The 27,699-nt window shown below is 43.0% G+C and overlaps 1 protein-coding gene across 4 annotated transcripts in view; it reads left to right on the top strand.

The window, feature by feature from the left end:
* The window catches only part of DCC (DCC netrin 1 receptor), a 999,406-nt gene that overhangs the window by 441,616 nt on the left and 530,091 nt on the right, over positions 1 to 27,699 (top strand). For all 4 annotated transcript variants that reach the window (XM_075932654.2, XM_075932652.2, XM_075932653.2 and 1 more), the window contains exon 3: positions 22,290 to 22,574. In XM_075932654.2, the coding sequence (XP_075788769.2) occupies positions 22,290 to 22,574 (285 nt within the window). The remainder of the gene's footprint in view (positions 1 to 22,289; positions 22,575 to 27,699) is intronic.

The following is a 27,699-nucleotide window of genomic DNA, read 5'->3' as shown; positions in this document are numbered from 1 at the left end:
GTTGGTATACACCTCCATAGTTATATTGACATAAACAGCTTTAGGTCTGCTTAACTTTGTACTGTAGAGAAGCCCTTAGTGGGGCTCCTAATTATTAAAGTTGCCTCTAAAAAATTTTACTGTTTGTCCCTCTATGCCTCAGTTCCCCAAAATGAGATGACATTTCTGAGAAGCAGAATGGTGTTTTGAGAATAAATGTGTTAAAGACTGTGAGGCACTTGGATGCTATATAAAGTACCTAAAATAGATAATTATATTTGTGATGTCCCCCAGGTGTATAACCTCAAACTGGGGTACCCCAAGCCCTTTGTCTCATAAGCCTGGGTTTCCCCCTCAGATTGTGCTGCTGTGACAAGCTACAGATTTCTCCCAGTTCTATACTCTCACAAACCTTTACACATGCTAAGACATACCTAGCTTCAGTTACCAGCATGGGGAAAGGCTTTTCTCCAGCTCCACATCCTAGGACCTCTGAGCTGTACTGTATTTCCTTGGGCAAAAGCCTGGTTGGTATAAGTTTATTATTGAGTATAACCCTCCCTCAAAGTGGAGAGGGCCTTGTACCAGTTGGTATTATGGAACAGATTCCCCAAGAACTTATACATTTGGGGGTAAAATTTATTAACTATGGAAAGACAGATTGTCAGTGAATATAAGTAATAGGATGCAGATAAAAATAGATTACCATAATAAATAAAACAAAAAACAATACAAGTTCTTAAACTGGCAGGCTTCCTTCTTTCCTGCCTGGGACTCCACCTCTCTCCCAGCTTCCTTGTTCAGTCTTTGTTGCTTAGGTATTTTCAGGTCCTGTGTTGTGATGTGGAGGAGAGGCCAAGCCATAATGGCCCTTCCTCCTTTTATGTCTTCTTCCAACTTGCTGGAAAGATATTTTGCTGTTATCTGAGTCAAACAGTCACTTTTGGGTATGTTCTGTCAGAGAGGTTTTCATTGTTTACAGTTCCTGAGGTGATCCTTGTGATTGTTTGTATTCTCCTCAATGAGCTTTCAACACTATTTGACTTTTTTATTGTTATACCTAAAAAGTACCTCAGAAGGTGTACTCTGTACAAAACATATAATTATATTACCATGGTGAATATCGGGTGCACAGTGTCACTATGGCTTTAGCAACAGTTACCTTGATTCTTAATGCAGGATTTTAAAATCACGGCTTCAATAAACCTTATTATCACTATCGATACGCACTAATTCTGGGTGTTCCCAGACTAATAACATGTTTCAGTAACACGTACATTGCAAACTTCATAATGTTATTTACAATGATACAGTCCAATAAGATATTAATGTTAAACAGATCAAGCCTTTTAAATTACCTCAGAAGGTGTACTTCTGTTTGGGGTTGGTTTGGGGTTTTTTTATTAAAAAAGAAAATGTACACTCTTTATTTAAATGATTGTACTGGGCAAGGAGTTTGGAGGTGGGGGGGGGGGTTCAGAGCAGGGAAACAGGTGCAAGAGTAAGGGCATGGGACAGGGAGGTTTGAGAGGAAAAGGGGTGGAGGGTGGTAGAGTGAGGGCAAGGAGTGGGGTCCTCAGAGCACAAGGTTCATATGAGGGGGCTCAGGGAAAGGATTGGGGATTCAGGTCAGGAGGAGGGTGGTGATGTGAACTCAGGAAGGGGATGGGAGTGCAGAAGTCAGGGCAGTGTGGGGGATGTGCAGGGCTGGGAGATCAGGGATGGAGCTTACTGGCAAAGATCCTGTAAGCTGACTGGCTTCACAGCCACACAGCTATTTTCTGAGCCTAGCTCAGAGGTTCAAAGCTCCCCACTCAGGCAGGGTGCTCAGCTAACCAGTGAGAGGCGGGGCATCCTGTAAACAGCAGCTAAACACGCTTCATGCTAAACAGAAGACCTCCCAGAGCAGAAAAGCAAACAAGATTAGTAGCTGAGATAAGGAGGCAATAAGTGTCTGGGGGGAGGGAGGGAGTCTTTAATTAATTGGCTTGATGGAAAGTCAGAAGGGAGGGGAGTTTACAGAGTCCTGTCTGCTGGAGTGGAGAGTGAGAGTGAGAGAGAAAGAAACCCTGTTTTTAAACTCTACTGGGCTGGGAAGGGGGAGGTAAGGGGTTGACTGCATGAGGTAGGTGGGGAAAAGATGGGGTGGATGGGTGCTGCCATCTTGGCAGTGAGGTGGAGGCAGGAGCAGTTTGTGTGGAGTTTTCTGACTTACTTGCAGTCCTCTCGGTTATGTTGGGTTGGAGGGAGGGTGGGAAAGCAGGCTAAATGGTGTGTATGTGCGCATGTACATGCCATTTGCATTATTGCATTTCAAACAAAGTTTACGTAGGTGTTAATGGCTTAAGATAAGAAAGAAAAAAATTTTTAGCAGAATTGTTTGGAGTGTTGCAGATAACTGAAATTCTGAACTTTTTTAAAAAAATCTTGTTTTACTAACAATACGTGATAAATGGTAGTGCATTAAAGCCAGATCTTTGCTATGTGGTAGAGTTCTGGCTCTTATGAGTCAGAAGTAACAAGTACTAGGTACGATTCTAGTTTTGCAGGATGAAACCTTATTTGCAAGGCTGATGAAATGTGCATCTGTCTACAAACTCTGAAGCCAGGTGTCAGTTTGTCCTGGGGCGTCTACTCTTCCGCAAGTCCAAGAAGGCTAATTCCCTACCTTTGTACAGCACCTTTGTAGTCACTAAGGGTATCTCACAGGTGTTCTCTCTCTCATTCTCTCTCGTTCTTGTTCTTGCAATATATAAAATGCATGTATGTGTTTTGTTTGTAATGCTAGTGCATATCCACACATTTCCTCAATATCATTCCCCTCAAAAGAAAATTCAACCCATGAATGCAAGGATAGAAAATGTTAGAGGGAACACTGCTTACCAGGGCCACCAATCATTTTTAAGTGCCTTACAATCGCTAAATCCAATTTCATTTCTCTGTCTAAGGCAAGATTATAGGGACAAGCTCCCATAAATAACTGAATAACAATATCAGCTGTTTCCTCTGCCCTCCTTCCCGGTGTGCAGCAGGGCAACTGACCCTCAGAACATAGTTCCCCTGCTCACAAGAAGAGATCAGTATGGTGTATCCATACAGAAGAGAGCAAACCATAGACACGCTGATTTCTTTAGCAATACATGCTCCTCAGCACAAACAGAATTGTTTCTCGTTAGGCAAGAAAAGTCAGCATTACCAAAATCATAAAGGTAATCAAATCTTTATGATATATTTTAAATAGTCTTCTCATATTGGCTTTAGGGAAAAGAAAATTTACTTTTTTTTTTGGATTTTTTTTTCTGATCATGGTTCCTTACAGAGATAGCTGAAGCAAATACACAAAGCTGTACATTTCCTGGAGTATCTTGGATTTAGCAGAGACACAGACATATGATTCCTGGGAAGTCAATTATAAGCCTGAGCTGAGAATGAATGCTATCAGGTACAAGGTTTTATCACAGAAGAATGTGAAAAAATATGAAGATGTCCATAATATAATACAAGTGGCATCACTGAGACAGAAATCTAGTTTATATTAATGCCTATTGGAAATTCTATACTCATGCACAGGCATGATTGAGTGATCCAGATTTTATATAATATCCTATTCAGAGTAATGCCAGATAACTCACCTACATCTCATGTTATTTCATCTGTTGGAAGAGATTTAGCTCCCTTAAATATATTCTCGACTCCTGTAACTGCTATGGTATAGCATATGGGAATCACATCAGCTAATTCCCTCAGTACCCTCAGATGAATTACATCTGGCCCCATGGATTTGTGTATGTCCAACTTTCCTAAATACTTTCCTGTTCTTTCTCCACTGCGGGCTACCCATTTCCTTCCCATACTGTGTTGCCTAGTGCAGTAGTCTGGAAGCTGACCTTGTCTGTGAAGACAGAGACAGAAAAATCAGTGAATACTTCAGCTTTTCCCACATCATCTGTCACTAGGTGAGTCACAGATAGACAGATGGACTCACATACAGACAGATGCACAAATTCTCATATATATGGCTTTGGAGTCTGCCACCTTTTTACAGTCTGACTTTTGAGTTCAGAAGTCTAGGTTTCTATCTACCTGTAGTAGTATCTGTGGCTCTCTCCAGCTGGCTTCTTTCCATAATAAAGGGATAGCTACTTAGTAGACACTCTGGATTGCCTTATCCTTAGTAGTAGAGTCACAGGTATGAGCCCAACAACTAAATAACATTCAGGATCATAGAAAAATAAATTCAGTGTGTCACTGGATGCTGTAAAGCAGTGGTTGGGGTTTTCCTAGGATGGCTTACATTGTGTCAGCTAGGGAAGCATTTTAAGGGGACCTCATAAAACAACAGTTCATTTAATCTACTGGGGATCATAGAGGGGGAGATCTTTTCTATTCTATGTAGGCTTTTGTACCACTCATCATTGTAGTATCTGAATGCCTTCCACAGGGCATTAAATGATGTGGCTGATATTTGTCATGTTCTCTTGCTCATCATATCCCCAGGGAGAGAACTGTCTGTGCAATGTATGTGGTATTTTTTTCTGTTATGCATCAAGTGCTATGTTTTTATGTTCGAGAACACAAAGTTGAAGAAGAGTGCCTGGTGTTTGGAGTGGCAGGAGGTGAGGTTTATGATGGCTCTTATGGAAGGGTGTTCCAAGTCTCGGACCATCCCCATAAAAATGTGTTTCATACATAAGTTTAAGATGTACAGTACAGAGTTCCATTGTACCATAGGAAAAAAACCTGTTGACCACTGCCCTGGTCATAGTGTTTAGATGATCTTTAAGATATGTTGAGTCCAGGCCATTGAATGTCTTGAAAATAAAGACCGAGACTGAGTTAATCCTGCCCTGGGAAATAATTTTTTGGTAAGTTGCACAGATACAGCACGGGGAGAAACAGGACCAGTGAAGCAGAGAGTTTTTAGGAGCTTATGTACGAGCATTCTCTTCCTCCCTCTGAATATCCCTGCAATTCTCGCCAGCTCTTATTTTTCATTTTAGCTGTACATAATATTTAATGGTTTTTCACTTTTGCAGGCAGTTTTGGGTACAATTAATTGTGAAAGCAAATGCTAGAATTAGACATCTGATTACTTGACTTTGACCAGATGGATTAATGCTTGAAATTGGCACATATTTGATAGCACACCCAAAAACGGAGTCTATTTTTATGATCCCTTTTAAAATGTGGTCCAGTAAGTCAGCCAGCTGTACACCTACTTCTAGTATGGCTGGCTGTCATATCTGACAATGTCAGACATCTCATGTGTTCTATATTGTGGCTAGATAATGCAGCCTATGAGCAGTAAGGTCAAGAGCAGAAGTCACATAAGAATCGTTAGGTTCCCTTTGAAGACTTGGCCCTTTTCCAGTAAATTTTCTTATCTGCCTTTGTCAAAGTGTACAACTAGCATCTGCCGCTTCACCCTGCATGTGTTGGGCTAGGAGGCCGTGGTATTCTGTTGGCTTAGATCATTCTATTGATTTATCTTTATATTTAAATTGTGGCTCCCTTGCCAACAATACAGTTAACTTTAGAGTTAAATTTCCTTATGTGTCATTCCACACTTCACCACAATAAAACTAGGGAATCACACTTAAGTAGAGCTAGAAATTTTTTGCCCAATACATCTTTCACTGAAAATGACCAAAATATTTCGTGCCTCTGTGTCAAAATGAAATCAGTTATTTGCACAGCTCTGTGTTGAAGTCTACATTTACATCCCACAAAATGTTTGTCTCCAAGTATTGTCACGATACCCACTCTAACATACTCACTTTCATTTTGGCACTTCTATTACACTTAAAAATACACATCAAAAGATTTTTCATATCCCAGTTGGCAACAGCATTGACTTTCCAATGCTACATAATGAATAAGGTAACAATCATTGTAAAATGACAGTTTTATCTTAACTGTTTTGCCCACAAAAGCTCTTGATTGATTCTAATTCTGATTCTCTCTCTCTTTCTCTCTCTCTATATATATTCATTCATTATTCTCTAAGGCTGTGTCTAGACTGGCCAGTTTTTCTGGAAAATCATCCGCTTTTCCAGAAAAACTTGCCAGCTGTCTACACTGCCCGCTTGAATTTCCGCAAAAACACTTACTTCCTACTGTAAGAAATCAGTGCTTCTTGCGGAAATACTATTCTGCTCCCATTCAGGCAAAAGTCCTTTTTGCACAAAGCTTTTGCGCAAAAGGGCCAGTGTAGACAGCTCAGATTTGTTTTCCGCAAAAAAGCCCCGTTTGCGAAAATGGTGATCAGAGCTTTTTTGCAGAAAAGCGTGTCTAGATTGGCACGGACGCTTTTCCACAAAAAGTTCTTTTGCGGAAAAGCGTCCGTGCCAATCTAGATGCTCTGTTCCGAAAATACTTTTAACGGAAAACTTTTCCGTTAAAAGCATTTCCAGAAAATCATGCCAATCTAGACGCAGCCTAAGGGTATTTCTACACTTCAAAGTTAATTCAGAATAACAGCCGTTATTCCAAATTAACTTCCATAGTGTCTACACAAGCAAACCGCTATTTCTAATTACATTCGAAATAGCGGGGCACTTAGTTCGAGTTTGGTAAACCTCATTCTATGAGGAGTAACACCAAACTTGAATTAGCTAATTCGGAATAAGCGCTGTGTAGACGCTTAGTCCGAATTTGCTGGCCTCCAGCTTCCCAGTTTCCCCTCTCTGGGCCAAACCAGGAAAACTCTTCGCCTTCCCCAAGCCCTGGAGCCCTTAAAGGGCAGACTCTGGCCACAGTGCCTGTGACAGCTCCAAGCCTGCCAGGCCAGAGCCAGCAGCCACTGCCCTGACTCAGTGGCCCCAAAACATCAGCCAGCAAGCTGCTGGCAGCCAGCCCTCCACTGCACTCCAGGATCTGTCTGCCAGCTCCCAGGAGCCTGCCATAGCCTGGAGAAGGCGGGCACCTTCCTGGTCCAAAGCAGAGATCAGGGTGGACTGTACTCAGGTTTGGGGGGATGCCCCCAACGTCCATGACCTCTGCACTAGACAGAGGAATGCAGCTGTCTATGGCAGGAAAGCTGCCAGCCTGGCCACCAAAGGCAACATGGGAACCCAGGAGCAGGTTTGCATGTTGGTCTGGCAAGACCCCCAACCCTGAGCTTCTCCTTCCCCTTCCTTCTCTTTCCTCCCCCTTCCAGCTCCCTCCTCCCAGGTTTTACCCTCCCCTCTCCCACCATCAGTCCCACCCCAGTTTCGGTCAATAAAGAGAGTTTGTTTTTTGCAAGAAATGTATTTTATTTGACATCAGGAAGGGGGCTTAGAGGGGAGTAAATGGAAGGAGGGAGGAATGTGGCACAAGGCCCCAGTGGGGCAAACCAGGGAGGCTCTTAGTGCTCCTCAGGGTGGAAGCTCTCCTGCAGGGCCTCCTGGATACTGACAGCCCCCGATGGACCTCCAGGATGGCAGCCTGCAGAAAGTGCAGCCAGGATCGCAGCAACACATTCATGAGAAGCACCAGAGTGCCCAGGGGCAGCTCTGGCTCCGTGTTGCAGAGTGCTGTGGTGTCCCGAGTGAGGGCAATCAGAACACACAGAGACAAAAATGCTTTGCTGTCCCTCATCGAGGCAGGCAAGCAAGCAGGGACACCTGAGAACCGGCTGCTTGGGGGATGGGGTGGGAGTGTCCCTTTAAGCACAGGTGTCAGCCTCAGGCAGCAGCTACACACAGACACTCCTGACCTGATGCCCTGCCTGACCTGGTTCTGGCTAGCTGTAAATCCGATTCTGTGTCCAGTCATTCAAAATGCTAATTCAAACTGCATTTTATGTGTAGAGATGTTAATTTAAATTAGCTTACTTTGAATTAACTATTTCGAATTAAGGTAACTCGAATTAACGCTGTAGTGAAGACATACCCTAGGGTACCACAGGACTACTCATTGTTTTTAAAGTAACAGACTAACACGGCTACACCTCTGAGACTTTATGTATATTATATAGTGTGTCTGAGTACCAGTTGTACCCCCTGGGTCTCGTGCTTCCTGGTGGATTTTTAGTATGCCACAGAAGCTCACAGTGATGCTTCCACTGCCTCTTACCTCTCCCAGAGGTGAGGGTCCCCACTTAATGAGCCATTCTCATCACAAGCAAGTCACTGGCTTGGGGGAAACCTCTTCCATGGTCCCAGGCTCGCCCTTTTCTCCTAGTGGTGGCCCACCAGACCACTAGGTTCTCCACTGGCTGAGAGAACCCAGTCCCACCCACTTACTCTGGGTTCCAGCCTAGGGCTGTAGGTAGCTGCCACTTGTGGGGCTCTTGCTTTTATCACCACAGAATATCAGCCTCTTCCTGGGCCACTTTCCCAATCACTCCCACATACCTCTCCCGCTTGCAGCCTTCCATTTTTCTCCACTCTGCACTTCCTTGTCTACAGACTATCCCTCTTCTCCTCCCTGCTCATTACCTATGGGAAGCCTTTTATAGTGGATCAGCAGGCCTTAACTGCCTGCAGGTGTCCAATTAGCCTGCTGCTGCTGACCAGCTGTTAATGAGTCTTAGATGCCTATCTCTCTGAGTTGCTGAGCAGCAGTCTTTGGCAGCCTATGTAGGGAACTGGAAATCGCTCACCCAACTACCAGTGTACCTGACCTCCACCAAACTCCTGCAGCCTGCTGCCTTTGGTCTGTCACAGCAGTAAGAGTAGAAGATTTACTCAGCATTGCTCAGGTCCTTCAGAACAGCAGGGGAGGAGGGGTTAGGGCAGGGGGTTGTTTTGTGGGAGGTGCTGGAGTCAGGGTTGTAGGTGAGGAGGGGTTCAGGACAGGGCAGTGTGTGGGGGGCACAAGAGATAGGGACTGGGAGCAAGGAAAGTCTCGGCAAGGGGCTCAGGTTGTGGGGGTGCTAGTCAGGTGAGGGAAGTGAGAATGGGAAGGACTCAAAGCAAGGAGCTGGGGTGTATGTGGAGTGATGGAGTCATGTTTCAGGGATGAGGAAAAGCTCAGGGCATGGGGCTGGTTGTGTGGGGGTGCAAGAGCTGACAGAGGCCACTCTGGCTGGGCAGCTGCTCTCCATATAGGGGGCTGCCCTGCCTGGGGAGGGAGGAAGGATCTCCAGGGATGACCGTGGCAGGGGTCATGCTGGCCAGGGGGTGGATTGGGAATGCAATGAGAGGAAAACATATCTCCTCCCCTATCCACTGCTGCCACAATGTAGTTATAGCTGTCCTGGTTCCCATCTCTGTCCTCTTGCTGCCTCCTGTGGTCGTTACACAGTAACTGTCCCTGCTAGCAGCTTGTGTTGAAAAACAATCACATTCCAGGCACATCCCACTGTCATGGCACAACTAAACCCTTACCTTGCTTTAAGTTGTGATAAGAAGAAGCTGCATACCAAATTTGGTGATCCTAGATCTTACTGTTTAAGAGGAATTCTTGAACAAACAGATGGATGGACAGGTCGACTCGCTCGCTTACAGACAAACTTTCTCAAATATAAAGTAGATAATATAGAAAACATTAACATGAGAGTTGAGTGTGATCTGAAGATTGTTCATAGTGATGGGGTGAGAAGGTCCTGAATAGCATACGATAGAAAGTAAAGGAGAAAGCTTGGGGAGTCAGGTTGAGGCACTAGTTGAATCATATCTCCTCTGCTTCACAGTTTGCACACCTGATTTAGAATGCTTTAAGGGCTGCTTCAGGAGACTTTCAAAACATATTATTTGAAACATCAGGAACCTGTCAGAATGAAAGCCTTTGAATGTCATTGAGCAAAACCTTACACATTGGTTCAACTTTTCCTCTCCTGGGAGTGTAGCTTTAAAACAGAGCAGAGATGAGTGTTTTATCAGCATGCTTTGTTTCTCTTAGTCCTGTCCTCTGACCTGCTGTATTCCTGAGACACGCAGGTACCACAAATTAAAGAATAGATGTAGCACTATTTCTAATCTAGTTAGAATGTTTAACAATAGTAATGAAGACCTGGTGGCATGGTTTTCAGTACGGGGTGAGCAAGTCAAGTACATACACAGAGTTCATGGGTCTGCCCATCTGCATTACAATAACACCTTAACCTGTGGTGTGGATGTACCCTCACTTTCCAGCTTCTGATATTCTTTCCCATTCCCTGTCCGCTGCCACTGCCTGGTCACGTTTTCTCTTTTGAAAACTACAAGTGCTTAAATTTTAGGTGTAATTGCATAGGCATAAAATATCCGATGCATTATGTCGAACAACTTAAAAGCTTGGTGAATCTTTCTAATTAGTTTGACAAAAGGGACTCAGAATAGCTCTATTGTAGTGGTTGAAGCATCTTCTCTGGTTGGCTTTCCATTATAAAAGTATTTTAAAATGTATATCATTAACTTCAATTTTCTCCCAGTAGGTTCTCCTAAATCAGAAATCTAAATTATATAGCTTTACCAGAAGCTTTTCATCAATATTATTACCTCTACTGTGGTTTACTGCTTCCAATTTCCCAAGATTAGGTTTGTAACAAAAAAGGAAACATTTAGACAATATTATTACAAATGAACCCTAGCAAAAAATTACCTTTATTTAACCATATACTCAAATACACATTCTGTTCTAACATTTCTTCTGCAGACTGCCTCAGCAAACTGAACTGCCACTCAATGAAATGTTTTCATTCATGCACGTAAGAACATAAGAATGAGCATACGGGGTCAGACTAAAGGTCCATCTAGCCCAGTATCCTGTCTTCTGACAGTGGCCAATGCCAGATGCCCCAGATGGAGCGAACAGAACAGGGAATCATTAAATGATCCCTCTCCTGTCATCCATTTCCAGCCTCTGACAAAATAGAAACTAGGGACACCATTCTTATCCATCCTGGCTAATAGCCATTGATGGACCTAACCTCCATGAATTTATCTTGTTCTTTTCTGAACCCTACTAAAATCCTGGTCTTCACAACATCCTCTGGCAAGGAGTTCCAGAGGTTGACTGTGCACTGCATGAAGAAAAGCTTTGTTTTGTTTGTTTTAAAACTTCTACCTATTAATTTATTTTGGTGATCCATAGTTCTTATGTTTTGGGAACAAGTAAATAACTTTTCCTTATTTACTTTCTCCACACCAGTCATGATTTTTTAGACCTCTATCTTATCACGTTAATCTCCTCTTTTCTAAGATGAAAAGTACTAGTCTTTTTAATCTCTCTTCATTTGTTACTTGTTCCAAACTCCTAATGGTTTTTGTTGCCCTTTCCTGAACCTTTTCCACTGCCAATATGTCTTTTTTTGAGATGAGGCAACCATATCCGTACACAGTATTCAAGATGTGGGCTTACCATAGCTTTATATAGAGGTAATAAAATATTCTCTATCTCTTTTTTTAATGATTCCTAACATTCTGTTGGCTGTTTTGACTGCTGCTGCACATTGAGTGGATGTTTTCAGAGAACTATCCGCAATGATTCCAAAATCTGTCTCTTGAGTAGTTGTAGCTAAATTAGTCCCCATCATTTTGTATGTATACCTGGGATTATTTTTCCCATGTGCATTATTTTACATTTAACAATATTACATTTCATTTGCCATTTTGTTGCCTAATCACTTAGTTTGGTGAGGTTTTTTTTGAAACTCTTCACAGTCTGCTTTGGTCTTAACTGTCTTGAGCAGTTTAGTGTCATCTGCAAATTTTGCTACCTCACTGTTTACCTCTTTCTCCAGATTGTTTATAAATAGTTTGAATAAAATTGGTCCCAGTATGGATCCTTGGGGGACACCACTAGTTACCTCTTTCCATTCTGAAAACTCACCATTTATTCCTACTTTTCGTTTCCTGTCTTTTACCCAGTTATCAGTCCATGAGAGGACTTTCCCTCATATCCCATGACATTAAGAGCCTTTGGTGAGGAGACTTGACACAGACTTTCTGGGAATTTAAGTTCACTATATACACTGGATTTGCCTTGTCCATATGTTTGTTGATCCCCTTAAAGAACTGTAGTAGATCGGTAAGGCATGGTTTCCCTTTACAGAAACCATGTTGACTTTTCTGCAACAAATTTTGTTCATCTATGTATCTGACAATTTTATTCTTAGTTTCAGCTATTTTACCTGGTACTGACATTAGACTTACCGGTCTGTAGCTGCCAGGATCACCTTTAGAGCCCTATTTAAATATTGGTGTCACATTAGCTGTCTTCCAGTCATTAGGTACAGAAGTGTATTTAAAGGATAGGTTACAAACCACAATTAATAGTCCTATAATTTCTTATTTGAGTTTTCAGAACTCTTGGGAGAATGTCATCTGGTCCTGGTAACTTGTTACGGTTAAGTTTTTCCATTTGTTCCAAAATCTCCTCTACTGATTCCTCAGTCTGGGACAATTCCTCAGATTTGTTAGCTAAAATAATGGCTTGGGTTTAGGAATCTCCCTAACATCCTCCGCTGTGAAGACTGAAGCAAAGAATTCATTTAGTTTCCATCACAATGACCTTATCATCTTTGAGTGTTCCTTTAGCCTCGGAGCCTATGCTAGAATCCCATCAGATATTTAGTGCCCCTTTTTCTTCAACCAATAAAAAGCAGTACCTTTTTTAAAGGAAAATGTCAATTATTTAATGGTGCACAGGAATTTAGTAGATGGAGGAAAAAGGAATCCTGTAGCCCTTTGAAATTGAAGCTATGAGAAGGTATTTTAGTTGGATAGAAATAAATTGGAAGGGGAATTAGGGCCTTAACTTTAGTATCTGAGCCCTGGTCTATATTAGGGAGGTATTTCAAAATAAATCCCCTTATTTTGAAATAACAAGCGGAGTGTCCAGACTATCAAGTCCGTTATTTTGAAATAAGGGATTGTTATTTTGAAATAACTCCTGCTCTGCATGAGGAATAAGGCTTATTTTGAAATAGTGGTAATGTGGATGGTCCATTGCTGCTATTTTGAGATAACTACTACACAGCGTCATTCAGACCAATTACTCCCCAGTGCTTTCTGGGGCTCTAAATCGAGGCAGCACTAAGGGAGCCTGCCTCGGACTAATTTCGAGGCTTCGCTGTAGTGTGGATACACTATTTTGAAATAGTTATTCTGGGAGTTCTTAGTTTGAAATAAGTTATTTTGAAATAATTTCCTAGTGTAGATGTGCCCTGCGTGAAAAACATCCACTGTTGCTTGAGGTTCTGTGAGGACCATAAGTGGCCAAAATCTAAAAAGACAGCAACTGCTATAGTGCCACTTAACACTATGCTGAATCAGGGTGACAGACAAGTTTCACTCTGGGTGTATCTGGACTACAGGTTTTTTTTTTTAAAAAAAAGTGGCCTTTTTTTCGAAAAAAAATTTCTCCTGCATCTAGACTGCAGCAATGTTCTTTCAAAAGTATATCGAAAGTATGTGGCAGTTTTTTTGATCAAGGTAAACCTCATTTTATGAGGAATAACGCTTTTCTTTGAAAGTACTCTTTCGAAAAAAAGGCACTATTGAATGCAAACTGTGCTTTTTCAAACGAAAGCGTCTAGACTCTTTCAGAAAAGCGAGTCACTTTTTCAAAAAATCTGCTTGTAGTCTAGACGTTTCTTTCGAAAGATTCTTTTGAAAAAGCCACTTTCAAAAGAGGCTTGTAGTCTAGGGGTACGTCGAGACTACAGGCTTTTGTCGACAGGTACTGTCGACAAAGAGCGTCTAGACTACATTCAGTTCTGTTGACAAAGCAAGTTGCTTTGTCGACAAAACCCTGTAGTCTAGACACAACCCTAGATGCAATAACACCTTCTGTCGACAGAACTCTGTCGACAAAAGGCGTTATACCTCGAAAAATGAGGTTTACCAGCGTCGACAAAACTTCCGAGTTCTGTCGATGTAATGTCGACAGAACTCAGCGGTAGTGTAGACGCAGGTGTAGTTTTCTTGACAAAAGTCCACTTTTGTCTACAAAAATCTGTAGTCTAGACACACCCTAGATGTAGTCTCATAGGGTATGTCTACACTACAAAGTTAATTCGAACTAACAGACGTTAGTTCGAATTAACTTTGATAGGCGCTACACATGCGAACCGCTAGTTCGAACTTAATTCGAACTAGCGGAGCGCTTAATTCGAATTAGGTAAACCTCATTCCACAAGGACTAACGCCTAGTTCGAATTAACTAGTTCGAATTAAGGGCTGTGTAGCCACTTAATTCAAACTAGTGGGAGGCTAGCCCTCCCCAGCTTTCCCTGGTGGCCACTCTGGGCACCACCAGGGAAACTCTTCTGCCCCCATCCCGGCCCTGGAGCCCTTAAAGGGGCACGGGCTGGCTACGGTGCCCGTGCCAGGTGCAAGCCTGCCAGCACCCAGCCAGCAGACCCTGCACCTGGCATGGCTTGAGCCAGCCACCTGCTGCCACCCGGCCCTCCTCCTCTTCCCGGGACCAGGCTGGTGGCTCCCGGGAGCCTGCCCAGGTCCGCAAGAGGCGGGCGCCTGCCTGGTCTAGTGCTGACATCGTGGACCTCATCCATGACGTCTGCACTAGGCACAGGAAAGTGGCCATCTAGGGCAGGAGAGCTGCCAGCCTGGCCACCCAGGAGCAGGTTTGCATGACAATCAAGGTGGTCCACTGAGACGCCCGACCCTGAGCCCTGAGCTTAGAACGGCCATACTGGGTCAGACCAAAGGTTCATCTAGCCCAGTAGCCTTTCTGTCGACAGCGGCCAACACTAGGTACCCTGGAGGGGATGGACCGAAGACAATAACCAAGCCATTTGTCTCGTGCCATCCATCTCCAGCCTTCCACAAACAGAGGCCAGGGACACCATTTCTACCTCCTGGCTAATACCACTCCATGGACCCAACCTCCATGAATTTATCTCACTTCTCTTTAAACTCTGTTCTAGTTCTAGCCTTAACAGCCTCCTGTGGCAAGGAGTTCCACAGGTTGACTCTTTGCTTTGTGAAGAAGAACTTTCTGTTGTTAGTTTGAAGCCTGCTACCTATTCATTTCATTTGGTGTCCTCTAGTCCTTCTATTATGGGAACTAATGAAGAACTTTTCTTTATGCACCTTCTCCACACCACTCATGCTTTTATAGATCTCTATCATATCCCCCCTCAGTCTCCTCTTTTCTAAGCTGAAAAGTCCAAGTCTCTTTAGCCTCTCTTCATATGGGACCTGTTCCAAACCCTTGATCATTTTAGTTGCCCTCCCCTCTCCCACCCTCTCTCTTCCCCTCACCCACCTCCTTTTCCCAGTCTCCCTGAGTTTTGTTCAATAAAGAGAGTTTCAGGAAGGGGGGCTAGGGATGGGTAAGTGGAAGAAGGTGAGGGAGGAATGGAGGACGAGCCCCCGATGGGAAGGACTGGGGTGGCTCTGCAGGCTCCTCGGGGTGGAAGCTCTTCTGCAGCCCCCCGAGTACTCCCCCCAGATGGCAGCCTGCGACAAGTGCAGCCGGGCTGATGGCCAAGTGCTGTGATGTGCCGAGTGTGGGCACTCAGGGCACTCCAAGCCAGGACTGCTTTGCAAGCGGGGAACCCCTGAGAATGTCTGTCCGGGGTGGAGGTCAGGTCCCTTTAAGCACAGCCCTCGGCTAGCGTGGGACAGCAGCTCCACGCTCTAAGTCCTAATCTGATGCCCTGCCAGCACTGCTTCTGGCCAGCCTTAACCTCCGTTCAGGGTCCACTCAATGTGGACATGCTAGTTCGAATTAGCAAAATGCTAATTCGAACTAGTTTTTAGGTCTAGATGCGCTAGTTCGAATTAGCTACAGGCAGTCCCCGGGTTACGTACAAGTTAGGGACCGTAGGTTTGTTCTTAAGTTGAATCTGTATGTAAGTCGGAACTGGCGTCAGCCACTGCTGAAACTGATCAGTTTCAACCGCGGCTGAATCTGGACGCCAGTTCTGACTTACATACAGATTCAACTTAAGAAACCCAGGCGTCCCCAAGTCAGCTGCTGCTGAAACTGATCAGCGGTTGATTCCAGGAAGCCTGGGGCAGAGCAACTCTGCCTCGGGCTTCCTGTAGTCAGCCGCTGGTCAGTTTCAGCAGTGGCTGACTTGGGGACGCCTGGGGCAGATCAGCTGGGATGCTGCTGGGTTGCTCCAGTAGCGCGGCTCCCCGGCACTACTGGAGCAACCCAGCAGCACCCCAGCTGCTCTGCCCCAGGCATCCTGATTCAGCCACTGCTGAAACTGACCAGCAGCGGCTGAATCAGGACGCCTGGGGCAGAGCAGCTGGGGTGCTGCCGGGTTGGTCCGGAGCGGCGCTGCGGTACCAACCCGGCAGCCCCCAGCTGCTCTACCCCAGGGGTAGGCAAGAAAAACCTGGTCTGCTGGCGGGGGGGCACTAGCTGCACCCCCCCCCCCCAGCAGACCAGGGAGACGGGGGTGGCGGGACCGCCCAAGTCCTCCATGGCTTTGCTCCGTCTCCCTGGTCTGCTGACCTGGGAGACGCGGAGCAAAGCCACGGAGCACGCCTGCAGCGTGACAGCCCAGGCGCGCCGTGGCTGTCCCACTGCGGGCGTGCTCCAAGGCTTTGCTCCCCATCTCCCTGGTCTGCTGGTCAGGAGACGGGGAGCAAAGCCGCGAAGCACGCGCACAGGGGGACAGCTCAAGTGCGCCCGGGCTGTCCCGCTGTGGGCGTGCTCCAAGGCTTTGCTCCCCGTCTCCCTGAAGACCAGGTAGACGGGAAGCAGCTTTTCTCACCCCGGAGGATGGGGGCGGCGGACCGCGGCACATCTGGGCATCCCGCTGCTCCCATCCTGCGGGTCGAGAAAAGCCCCGTTCGTAACTGCGGATCCGACGTAAGTCGGATCCGCATAACTCGGGGACTGCCTGTAATTCGAATTAAGTTAGTTCGAATTAGTGCTGTAGTGTAGACATACCCATAGATATCACCCATTCATGAATTACCATCCGATGTCCTTAAAGGTTCTTGTACAAGTATTGTCCAATCCTGACCCAGCTCAGTTGGTGAGATTTATATAATATTACAGACCAGACAAGTCTACTTGCAAACCCTGAATACTGAAAATACGTTAGTATTCACTCCTTTATTTGGTGTTGACTCTTTGGCTCAGCCTGTGTGGAGAGTTTTTTCCTAATGAAGATGAAGTAGAAAAAAAAAATATGGGAAAGGAAAGCATAAAAAAAAGGGGGAGAGCTAATTACGAAGAGGTTTATGGAAGATTTTCTTTTTCAGACTCTACTGCTCTTTTTCTTCAGTACTGCCTGAACAGAAGCATATAGTTTCTTTTCATTAACTCGGTCCCCTGCCCTTTAGCTATTGTGTGCATTGAAAGTGGGGAAAAAAAGGTCTTGCCTTGATGTTATGTAACCTTGCAGACATTAATTTGAAACAAACAGAACACTTAAAGCTGCTCTCCTTCAGGGGATTTTACTGAGTGTTACTAAATTGCTGAATATTTAATAGCTAATCATGCTCCAGACCCCAAGGTCTGTCCCCCAAATGATAAGCCTTTTTATTAAATGAACTTTAATTACTTAATAATTAGACCTTCTGTAGAGGAAGATGGGGATCCTGATAGGCTGCCAACCAGGCTGCAGGGCAAATCAGACTTGTGTGCCATTTTTAGATTAGAATTTAAAAGCAGGTCTGGGTGTAATGCTCTAAGACGTGGGTGAAAGGCAGCTAGCCCTATGAGGGCAAGTCCACAGATGCCATGAACCTGAACTATGAAGTGGTTTATTTCTGTGGTTGCCTTAAAACTAGAAGAGCAACGCAAGGGAATCAACTCCAGACTGTTACACTGATTGAACCAGATGTCAATACTGTAATGAGAATTGTCTGTGTGTGTTCTAATATTTAAAATACCTTAGGTGCAGTGAGGAAAACATTGTGATAAATTGCTGACCATGTGATAAATGTGTTGATTATCTCGTATCTACTCATTAGTCCTCTCCCCTAAGCCATCTTATGACATTCCAGGCTTCTGAACAGCTTTATAACGTGTGTGTGTGTGTGTGTGTGTGTGTGTGTGTGTGTGTGTGTGTGTATGTGTGTAATATATATATATATATATATAATATTTGTTATAAAGTCTAACATTGTAGAATTTCATCATAAAACTGTACAGACTTGAGGCCTTTGCTGTGCAATATGTAGTTCTGGGCCATTGACAGCATTGGGGTCCAGTCTAGCAGGATCTTAGAGACCTATACAACAGGATTTTTGTATATAACCCTCGGAAAGGGGAAGGTCCCTGCCTTGCAAAGGAAGAGCACATGCTTCTACTTCTGCAAGGAGCCAGGACTTAAAAATGTGGCATTGATCTATGCACAGAAAGCCCGTGATATGTTATTTTAAAACTTGTTTTGAATGGCTCCCTCTGTGCTCTGAAATGTTTGGACGGATAAGAATGAAAGTACTCGTCCTCACAGAGGGAAAAATCTGAAAAAAAAAACTTTAAAGGCCCAATAATGTTTTTAAACTCTGTGAAACATGCTTATAATGTCCTTTCTGTAACAGATATGGGATACAGTAGTGGAGCTTTGAGATGTATGCCTAACTTGCAACTTTGCTTCACATATGTAACATAGCCATCCAACCTGTAACTGAAAAAAAGATCTTATTTCACACAGCACCCATCTGTAGCTGTATATAGGGTAGCATTTCAAAAGCACCTATGTAACTTAGGAGCACAAGTCCCAATGGAGGGTCACTAAGACTTGTATTTTTAAATTACTAAGACAGTTTTGAAAACCGCATGGCTATGTCTACATTGGCAAGATTTTGCACAAAAGCAGCCACTTTTGCGCAAAAACATGCTGCCTGTCTACACTGGCTGTGAGTTCTTGCACAAGAACACTGACATTCTAATGTATGAAATCAGGGCTTCTTGCACAAGAACTATGATGCTCCTGCTCAAGAATAAGCCCTTTTGTGCAACTCTTCTTGCGCAAGAGGCCAGTGTAGACAGGCAACATGAATTTCTTGCGCAATAAAGCCCTATGGTTAAAATGGCCATCGGAGCTTTCTTGCGCAAGAGAGCGTCTACACTGGCACGGATGCTCTTGCTCAAAAGCACATGCCAGTGTAGACACTTTTACTCAAGTACTCTAACGCAAAAACTCTTGCGTTAAAGAGTATTTGCACAAAATCTTGCCAATATAGACGTAGCCTATCAATATGTCTTTCACCATCTTTTCCATATTTTGTAACAACTAGGGGACTGCACCCTCTGCTCGTTATACTGACCTACCCCCTCTTTCTGGCTGTTTTGACTTCACTGAGAGAGCCTGTTGATACTGTTGATGTTGATGATGTGATTGTCATTCTGTCATCTAGCAGGAAAAACTTTTTACATAGAGAGGGAGTTACGTGTGTTTATATACAGTCTAGTCAAGTTCACCACTGAAGTAGGAACATCTCCCTCAGCCTGAAACAGGATCACCACAGTCCCTATATAGTCCTTGTTTAGAAGGGCCTTTTCTACAGCAGAGAGTGGAAAGTCTGTAGTTGCCTGCTCTGCTTTGTGTATGGGGTTGGAAGGAAGACCTCTCACTCTCCTCTTTCTTTGAGGCCACCCCAAACTTGTGGGACTGGATTCCACTCTCCCTCCCCAAACCCATGAAGGGTTGTTGTTTTTTTGTGTGGAGTTTTGAGAAAGGTGTCACTAGGGTTCCAGGTGAAGGGAAGGGTGAAGGGTTCCTCCTTTCCTAGAATAGAGGAATCTGTAACATATGATGGGAGTTGATGGTTTGTACTATGCCTAAAATTCTTAAGAATGTCTGGAATTATTACTTAGTCACCTAGTCTAAGTGATCATGGGTATCAGACTTGGTCCCGCAGTTATTTTGTTTGCCTGAAAAGGAGGCTGGGATTGCTGCAAGGACTCTTGAGAACAACCATCCTTGTTTGTGTCAAAAACCTTGTTCATATGCTCTCTTGACGGACAGGTGTGTTTTGTTTGTTTTTGTTCCCTTAAACTTTAGTGAACCTTGTTTTCTGCTGACACAGATGTCATGGTGGCTTTAAATAGCTTTCCATCCACACTCAATAAATTTTTCATTTAAAACAAAGCTAAAATGGAAAGCATTTAGTGCTGCTATTTTTCAAATTTACATCAACTTTGCTGTGTATGAAAAGCTGTTATGTTCTGTGTCTGTGCCAACAGATTTATTTGAACTGTAGCAGTACTGCGCTTTCTGTAGAGCATGGAAGGGTGCAGCTGATAGCTGTTCACCTGTTGCATGGATTACAAAAAAAACCCCATGTGTTTAATTGCTCTTTCTCTTTTCAGTGCCCCCTCCTCTTCCAACTCCACCTTTGACTCTTTAGCTAAATGTGTAAATATTATATATGTGTTTATACAGCAGCTAGCACAATGGAATCCTAGACCATGGCTGGGATGATACACAGTTGTTTCTACCATAGTGTCTCACAATCATTAATGGATTTTATCCTTCCCCTCCCGACACACTTCTCTCTCTGCGAGAGGCAGGAAAGTGTATCTCAGGTGGTGAACTGTGACAAAGGGTAGATTATATGAGCTAGAGCGCAGTCATACAGGAATTGAACTGAATCCCACTCTCACAATTCATTGATTGTATCATATTAGTTTCCCTCTCCTCACTCAATGAAACTTTGACTGACTTTTTACTAGACAAAATTTCAGGGTCCTTATTTTTTTTCCCTTTTCAACAGTGGGTAGCCTCTGACACCAGCAACCACTCCCCTATTTTTTTGAAATACTTCACTCTGTTGACTTTTGAGGCTCTTGTCTCCTACTGGTTACCTCCTACCCCTGTAATTTTCTTTCAATATCTCTGTTGATAGGTTCTTTTCTTCACTCCCTCCTGTTGTCAGGAGGCCTTTCCAAAAAAATTCTGTTTGTCTATGTGCTCTTCTTTCTTTACCTCCTATTTCTAAATGCTGTTATCTATTAGTATGGCTTCAAATTTTATCTTTATACCAATAATTCACAAATCTACACCTCTGCTAAAAATCTGTCTCTGTGCATGCCCTAGCTTTGACTGTTTCTCTGGTCATCATTTGACAAGTGAACTCTTGATTGACCTTCCCCTTCTCGCTAAATTTTCTGTTACCATAGAAGTCTATAATCTAGACATTACTTTTGACTCAGGCCTGGACTAAATCTTTCAGCTTCTACCTACAGATCCAGGTTTTTGGTTTGGGGCATGCTTATGCCCAGAATAAGTCAGGTGTACTTGGGTTGGGTACAATAGTTTGATCATCTCATCAAAGACAGGATCATGGTCATATGCATGAGGGGTGGGATTAATATTGCAGTGGTAACCATAAATCTGGCTAGGGATGTGAACGATTAGTTGACTATCCGATAAGCAAATGCTTTTCGGATAGTCGACACACTAGTCGACTAGTCGCTATCAGAAAGAGGCAGCAAGTGGGGCGGGGGAGAGGAAGGAAAGCTTCAAAGCAGCAGTGCTGTGTGGAGCCTGGGGCCAGATCCTGGTCTCCATGCAGCACTGCCGCTTTGAAACACTGCGTGCAGCCCGGGGCTCCCCTGTGACGTTTCAAAGTGGCAGAGTCTCATGGAGTCCCCAGCTGACCCTAGGCTCCATGCAGCACTGCTGCTTTGAAACACTGCAGGGAGCATGGGGCCAGTGGGAGACTGCTTTCACCTTTGAAGGGTCACTTCTGATAGCTCCCATATGTTCCTAATGCTCCTGCCACTGCTGCTTTGAAGGATGCTTTTAATCTTTTGTTTTTATTCCTTAGGGGAAATGGTGATTTTTGTAAAAAACATTCTGTATCTCAGCCACTCCATGGAATTTCATGGAAGAAGCAAAAGGTCCATTAAAGGCTGCAAACAACGGTGTTAGAGCATCTCAAAACAGGTTGCAAGGATCCTTCATAATGAAAAGCGATAGACAGCCTAAATATAGGAATTGCTACCTCTCCCTGTAATAACATGGAGATAGACTTCCCTGTTTCACTACAATGAATAATATCCTTTCAAAGGACACATCAGTCATACAGTTTGATGTGAAGCATGGGAGAAAGATTCCATTAGGTGGAATGATGTGAAAATGACAAAAGTTTTTCAATCCTACCTAAATTCAGTGCATCTTTCTTTGAATTTTATTCTGTTGTGAACAGTTTCTATTGCATAAGACTGCATTTGTACTTCGATAAAGTTATTCCTAAAGTAGTTTGTGAATAAATTAGTTGCTCTTTGGTACTTTCTGCTGTCAATAGCATATCTATTATTTTCTTCTTTAAATTACATTAATTAGTGGACTAATGATAATCACTCAGCAATCACAGAAATCTCTAAGTACTTGTCTGAATATCACTTTTTTTTCAGATTGGATGATTAACAAAACCCAGATCAACATAGAAACAGCTTGCAATTTATACTTTCAGTGACTATATAATTGCTTCTTTTTTTCCTTGTGCTTGCAGGACCATTGAGGTATCTTTCCCAGACAGAATCTGTCACAGCTTTTGCAGGAGACACAGTTTTGCTAAAGTGTGAAGTAGTGGGAGAGCCTATGCCAATGGTACACTGGCAAAAAAACCAAGAGGACCTGATCCTGAGCCCTAGTGACACACGAATGGCTATCATGCCCTCTGGAGCTTTACAGATCAGCAGAATCCAATTAGGAGACAGTGGGATCTATAGATGCCTTGCAAAAAATCCTGCTAGTTCAAGAACGGGAAATGAAGCAGAAGTCAGAGTTTTGTCAGGTAAGAACCCTATGCTTTTACATTGCCCTCATATGCTCTCCCAATTACATGTGCCTCGAAAGTTTGTCTTTCACCAACAGAATTTGATCCAATAAAATGTTTCCTTATCCACCATGTTGCTCCTGGCATGTGGGGCTGTCAAATTTTCTTTCCTGTCACTTCTATAGGCTTCAAGTTCTTTAGTAGCATCTGGCTGTGATGGTAAGTAGCTGGCCTCATGTGACTAGGGAAATTTCCCTAGGACACAGTTTGGGAGCTAATGCAATTTAGTAAAAAGTTTGTTCCCGTATCTATATTCATTTTGTATCTACATCTCCTTCTAAGAACCTTTTGGCCTTACAGGTTTTTCACCATTCTGATATTTTCCCATCTAACTCAGGTTTCTTTATTTCTGGAAATATTATCATGAATATCATTGGTGTTTTGGAAAAAAACAACAAATGGTCTGGTAGCAGTTCTGTGTGTCTATAGGCAAATGCCAGCAAAATTCTACATGGACATTAATCAGCATATTTTTAGAATCCACTGGGAAACTCTCCCCTCCTAGATGGTCATGACCATATGTGACTTTTAGTTAAGCCAAAGGGCACAGTACAGCTCTCTGGAATGCTGGGCTGAAATCTAAGTCTTATTGTAGTCACTGGGCATATTGCCACTGAGTTCAGCAGAGCCAGGATTTTAACCCCTGAATAGATCAGTTCATGCATGGATCTTGTATAAAGGCCTGGCTTACCAAATTCTATTTATTCTCCCCTTTGGGGAGTGGTAGGTGGCTCTGGGAACCATGGCTTTGTTGGGCAGAGTCAATGGGATTTGTGACATTCAAACTTTTTCTGTATCTTAGATTCTGATGCCAGGGCAAAAACTACTGATTGCAACCTTCCCAGCTGCAGAGCTTTTCATAGGGAAATTCCAAAATCCATTTCAAATTCTTAGACAAATAATTATTTTGAATAATTTATCTTTTGGGGAGATTGTATCCTCAGCTCTGCTTCCTTTTCTGAGGCATTAGCAGTCACTGTGGTCCTGCAGCTAAGGTGAGAGAAGTAAGAGGCAAAAGGAGGCGATTATGTCCCCTCTCCTCTTCACCCTCCCTGTGAACATCTTGTGGAGACACTGGGCCAGTTCTCTGGATAGAATGCAGCCTCCTTCACAATGCAGGCCAGGTGGGGTTATATAGGTACCCTTCCCCTGGAAGGACAGGAGGCAGGCAGGATGGGGAAAGAACAGGTTCCAGGGAAAACAGCCCCTAATTTCCACAAGAGGGGTGAAGCCATAATGGCAGTACCCCAGATGGAGGTTGTGCCTGAGTCCTAGCCATGCTGTCCCCTATGCTACCTCCTTTCTGTGCCTTCCTTCCCCATAAGGAGATGGAAGGTACTGAGTACAGACACAGCCAATGGTAGAGTATGGTAAGGAGCCTTCCTGTCCAGCACCCTCTCTTTGCTGTGATCCCTGAAGTGGACCCTCAGTCTTTGGGAACATGTCTACACTAGGAAAGTGTTTGAAAATAACTTGCTTTGAAATAATAACTCCCGAAATAACTATTTTGAAATAATGTTGCCACATTACAGGGAAGCCACAAAATTAGTCCAATGCTGGCTCCCTTAATGTGGATGTTCTACCTTGATGTAGAGCCCCAGGAAGCATTGGGGAGTAATTTCTTTGAATGACTTTGGGGAGTAGTTATTTCAAAATAGCAGCAGCAGAGCATCCACACTACCATTTCAAAATAACTATTTCGGAATTAGCATTATTCCTCGTGGAAAGCAGGAGTTATTATTTCGAAATAACCAGCCTGTTGTTTCAAAATAACAGGCTTGGCAGTGTGGACGCTCCACTTGTTGTTTGAAAATAAGGAGAGTTATTTCGAAAAATAACTCCCTAATGTAGACCAGGGCTGGGATTCCTACTGCTATACCATGCAGAAGTGAAACAGGCCTATCTGGCCCATGTGTATCCCATGCAACTGAGGAGTAGGGATTCTGAGGACTTGAGACCCTGAATTCCAGACCCACAGTTGAGACCCAGAAAGGGCCTATTTGAAAGAGGGACACAAGGGTTCCAACATCTTTTAGGACAGGGAAATGGTTCTGAAAATATTTGAAATGCCTTAAAATCTCTGAACCCCATTTCATTTCCCTATCTAAGCAGGATTATAGGGACAAGCTCCCATAAATAACCGAATAATAAAATCAGCTATTTTCTCTGCCCTCCTTCCTGGAGTGCAGATGGGCAACTGATCCTTAGCACATGGTTTCCTTTCTCAGAAGGGAGCAGCATAGTGTATCCATACAGAGAAGAACAGGCCATAGACATGACGATTCCTTTAGTCATACGTGGTCGTCACCACAAACAGAATTAGGGGAAGGAAAGTCAGCGTTCAAAATCAGAGTTAAGTAATCAAATATTTATAATATATTTAAAACAGTCTGATCATATTGGTTTTAGGGCAAAGAAAATGTACTTACCTCTTTCTTGACTTTTTTTTTTCTGATCAGAGTTCTGTACAGCGATAGTTGAAGCAAACACACAAAGCTGTACATTTCCTGGAGTATCTTGGATTTAGGAGAGACACAGACATATGATTTCTGGGAAGTCAATTATAGGCTTGAGCTGAGAATGAATGCCATCAGGTACAAGGTTTTATCACAGAAGAATGTGAACAAATATGATGTATATAATGTAATAGAAGTGGCATCACTGAGAGAGAAATCCAGTTCATATTAGAGCCTGCTGAAAATTCTATTCTCATGCACAAGCATGATTCAATGATCTAGATTTTATATAATATCTTGTTCAGATTAATGCCACATAATGCACCAACATTTCATTCTATTTCATCTGTTGGCAGAAATCTAACTCCATTAAATATATTATCTGTTCCTACAACAACTAATTTTGTGCCAGTATTTTAAAAGGTAAACAGAGTGACCGGGTAATTATAGACCTGTCAGTCTAACATAGATCCCTGGCAAGATAATGGAGTGGCTGATATGGAACCTGCTGAATAAAGGGGTAGTAATTAATGCCAATCAGCATGGGATTTTGGAAAATAGTTCCTGTTCAGACTAACTTGATTTCCCTTTTTTATTAGATTACCAGTTTGGCTGATAAAGTTAATAGTGTTGACATAATATATTTAGACCTCTTTAATGAGTTTGACATCAGTATTGTACAATACTTCGATTAAGAAGATGTGAGATATACAATTTAGATGGCACACTTTACATAGATTTAAAATTGGCTTTCTAACAGGTTTCACAGTAAACAAGGAATCATCATGGAGACAGGGTGTTTCTGGTTGTGTCTTATAAGAAGGTGTTTCAGGACTTGTGCTATTTACCATTTTTATCAAGGTCTGAAAGAAAATAAAATATTAACCCTGATCAACTTTGCAGATTACACACTAATTGGAGGAGTGGTAAATAATGAATAAGACAGGTCACTGATACAGAGCAATGTGATGTGGAAGGTAAGAGTAATACAATACCGTAATTCTATACATCTAGGAACAAAAGAAGTAAACCCTGATTACAGGATGGGGGGAATTCTATCCAGAGAAGGAGTGAATCTAAAAAAGAGGTGTGGGGAGTGCATAGACAGCTGAATCTGAACTCCCAGTGTAACAGTGGGGTCCAAAGCGTGAGATGCATAAACAATTTTATGCATCTGGAATCTCAAGGTGTACGACTGCTTCTGGAGTACTGTGTCCAGTTCTGGGGTCCACAGTTGAGGAAGGGTGTTGGAAAAATTAGAGAAAGTATCAGAGAGGAGCTGCAAGGTTAGCTAAAAATAAGAAAACATGGTTTATTATGATGGGCCCAAGAATTAACCACCTTTTTGTTTGATCTTTTTCATTTAAAAGTCAATGTGATTGCAATCTGCCAGCATCTACACAGGGAGCAAATATTTGATAATAGGCTCTTCATTCTAGAAGTAAAAGATATAATATGATGCAATGGCTGGAAGTTAAAGCTAGACAAATTTGGACTAGAAATAAGATTTAAATGTTTAACAATTAGGATAATTAATCATTAAAACAACTTCTCCAGGATCATGGGGGATTCTACATCAGTGGCCATTTTTAATTCAAGATTATATGTTTTTCTAAAGATATCCTTGAGGAATTTTTTCAGCACCTATATTATATAGAAGGTCAGACTAGGGGTGTGTCTAGACTACAGGTTTGTTTTTTTTTAAAGTGGCATTTTTTCGAAAAAACTTTCCCTGCGTCCAGACTGCTGCCGCGTTCTTTCTAAAGTAAATCAAAATAATGCAGCAGTTTTTTCAACCACGGAAAACCTGGTTTTATAAAGAATGTCTTTTTTTGAAAGTGCTCCTTCGAAAAAAGGCTCTAGGTAATGCAAACTGTGCTTTTTCGAAAGTTCTGGTTGTAGTCTAGACGCTCTTTTTCGAAAGAGGCTTGCAGTCTAGATGTAGCCTAAATGACCACAACAATCCCTTCTGACTGAAATGTGTGAGAAAGGTGACTGCTGAGAATTGGATTTTTTTCAAAGGGATCTTTACAAAGGGAATTTGTAGCAGAAAGAGATTACAACATCCACCAAAGCATAGAGATTCACCGAGTCTCTCAGCATTTGTGTCTTCCATGGATAACAGACCTGTTGTGGTTGTATCAGTCTGTGAATGTGATAGCATTTTCACTGCAAGCAGGAAGAACATAATCCTTTCTACACCAGAAAAATTCTCCTGTCCTAGGTGGAGAAAATTTGTGCACTGCATAAAAAGTGTAAACTCTATAACGGGGTCTATAATGAGGATTTGACTCCTGAGCCACCTGAGTCAGGTGAAGAAGCATCCAACAATTACTGGAGTGTTAGGCACTACAAAATATAGCTTGAAGAGGCCAGAGAGACAGAATCCTGAAGACCCTGCTTAGTCCACAGTAACAATTTAAACTTAGAAATTGTCCCACAGAGCTGTCTATAAGCAGGAATGAAGACTCTGACTTTGCTTTTGACTCATGCAATGAATACCAAGGTCAAGTCAGGTTGGCATTAATCTCCTTGTTTAGCTTTATTCCTGCCTTTGATCCCAGTTCAGTGACCACTACTGGTCCAGCTGCCTCTGCCCTGGCCATTGTGAAAGGGGAAGACAGCAT

Source organism: Pelodiscus sinensis, chromosome 6, assembly GCF_052426305.1.
Source record: "Pelodiscus sinensis isolate ZL-2025 chromosome 6, ASM5242630v1, whole genome shotgun sequence".
NCBI lineage: Eukaryota > Metazoa > Chordata > Testudines > Trionychidae > Pelodiscus > Pelodiscus sinensis.
Note: the sequence above shows the minus strand (reverse complement) of the source record. Positions and strands in the feature narration are given on the sequence as shown.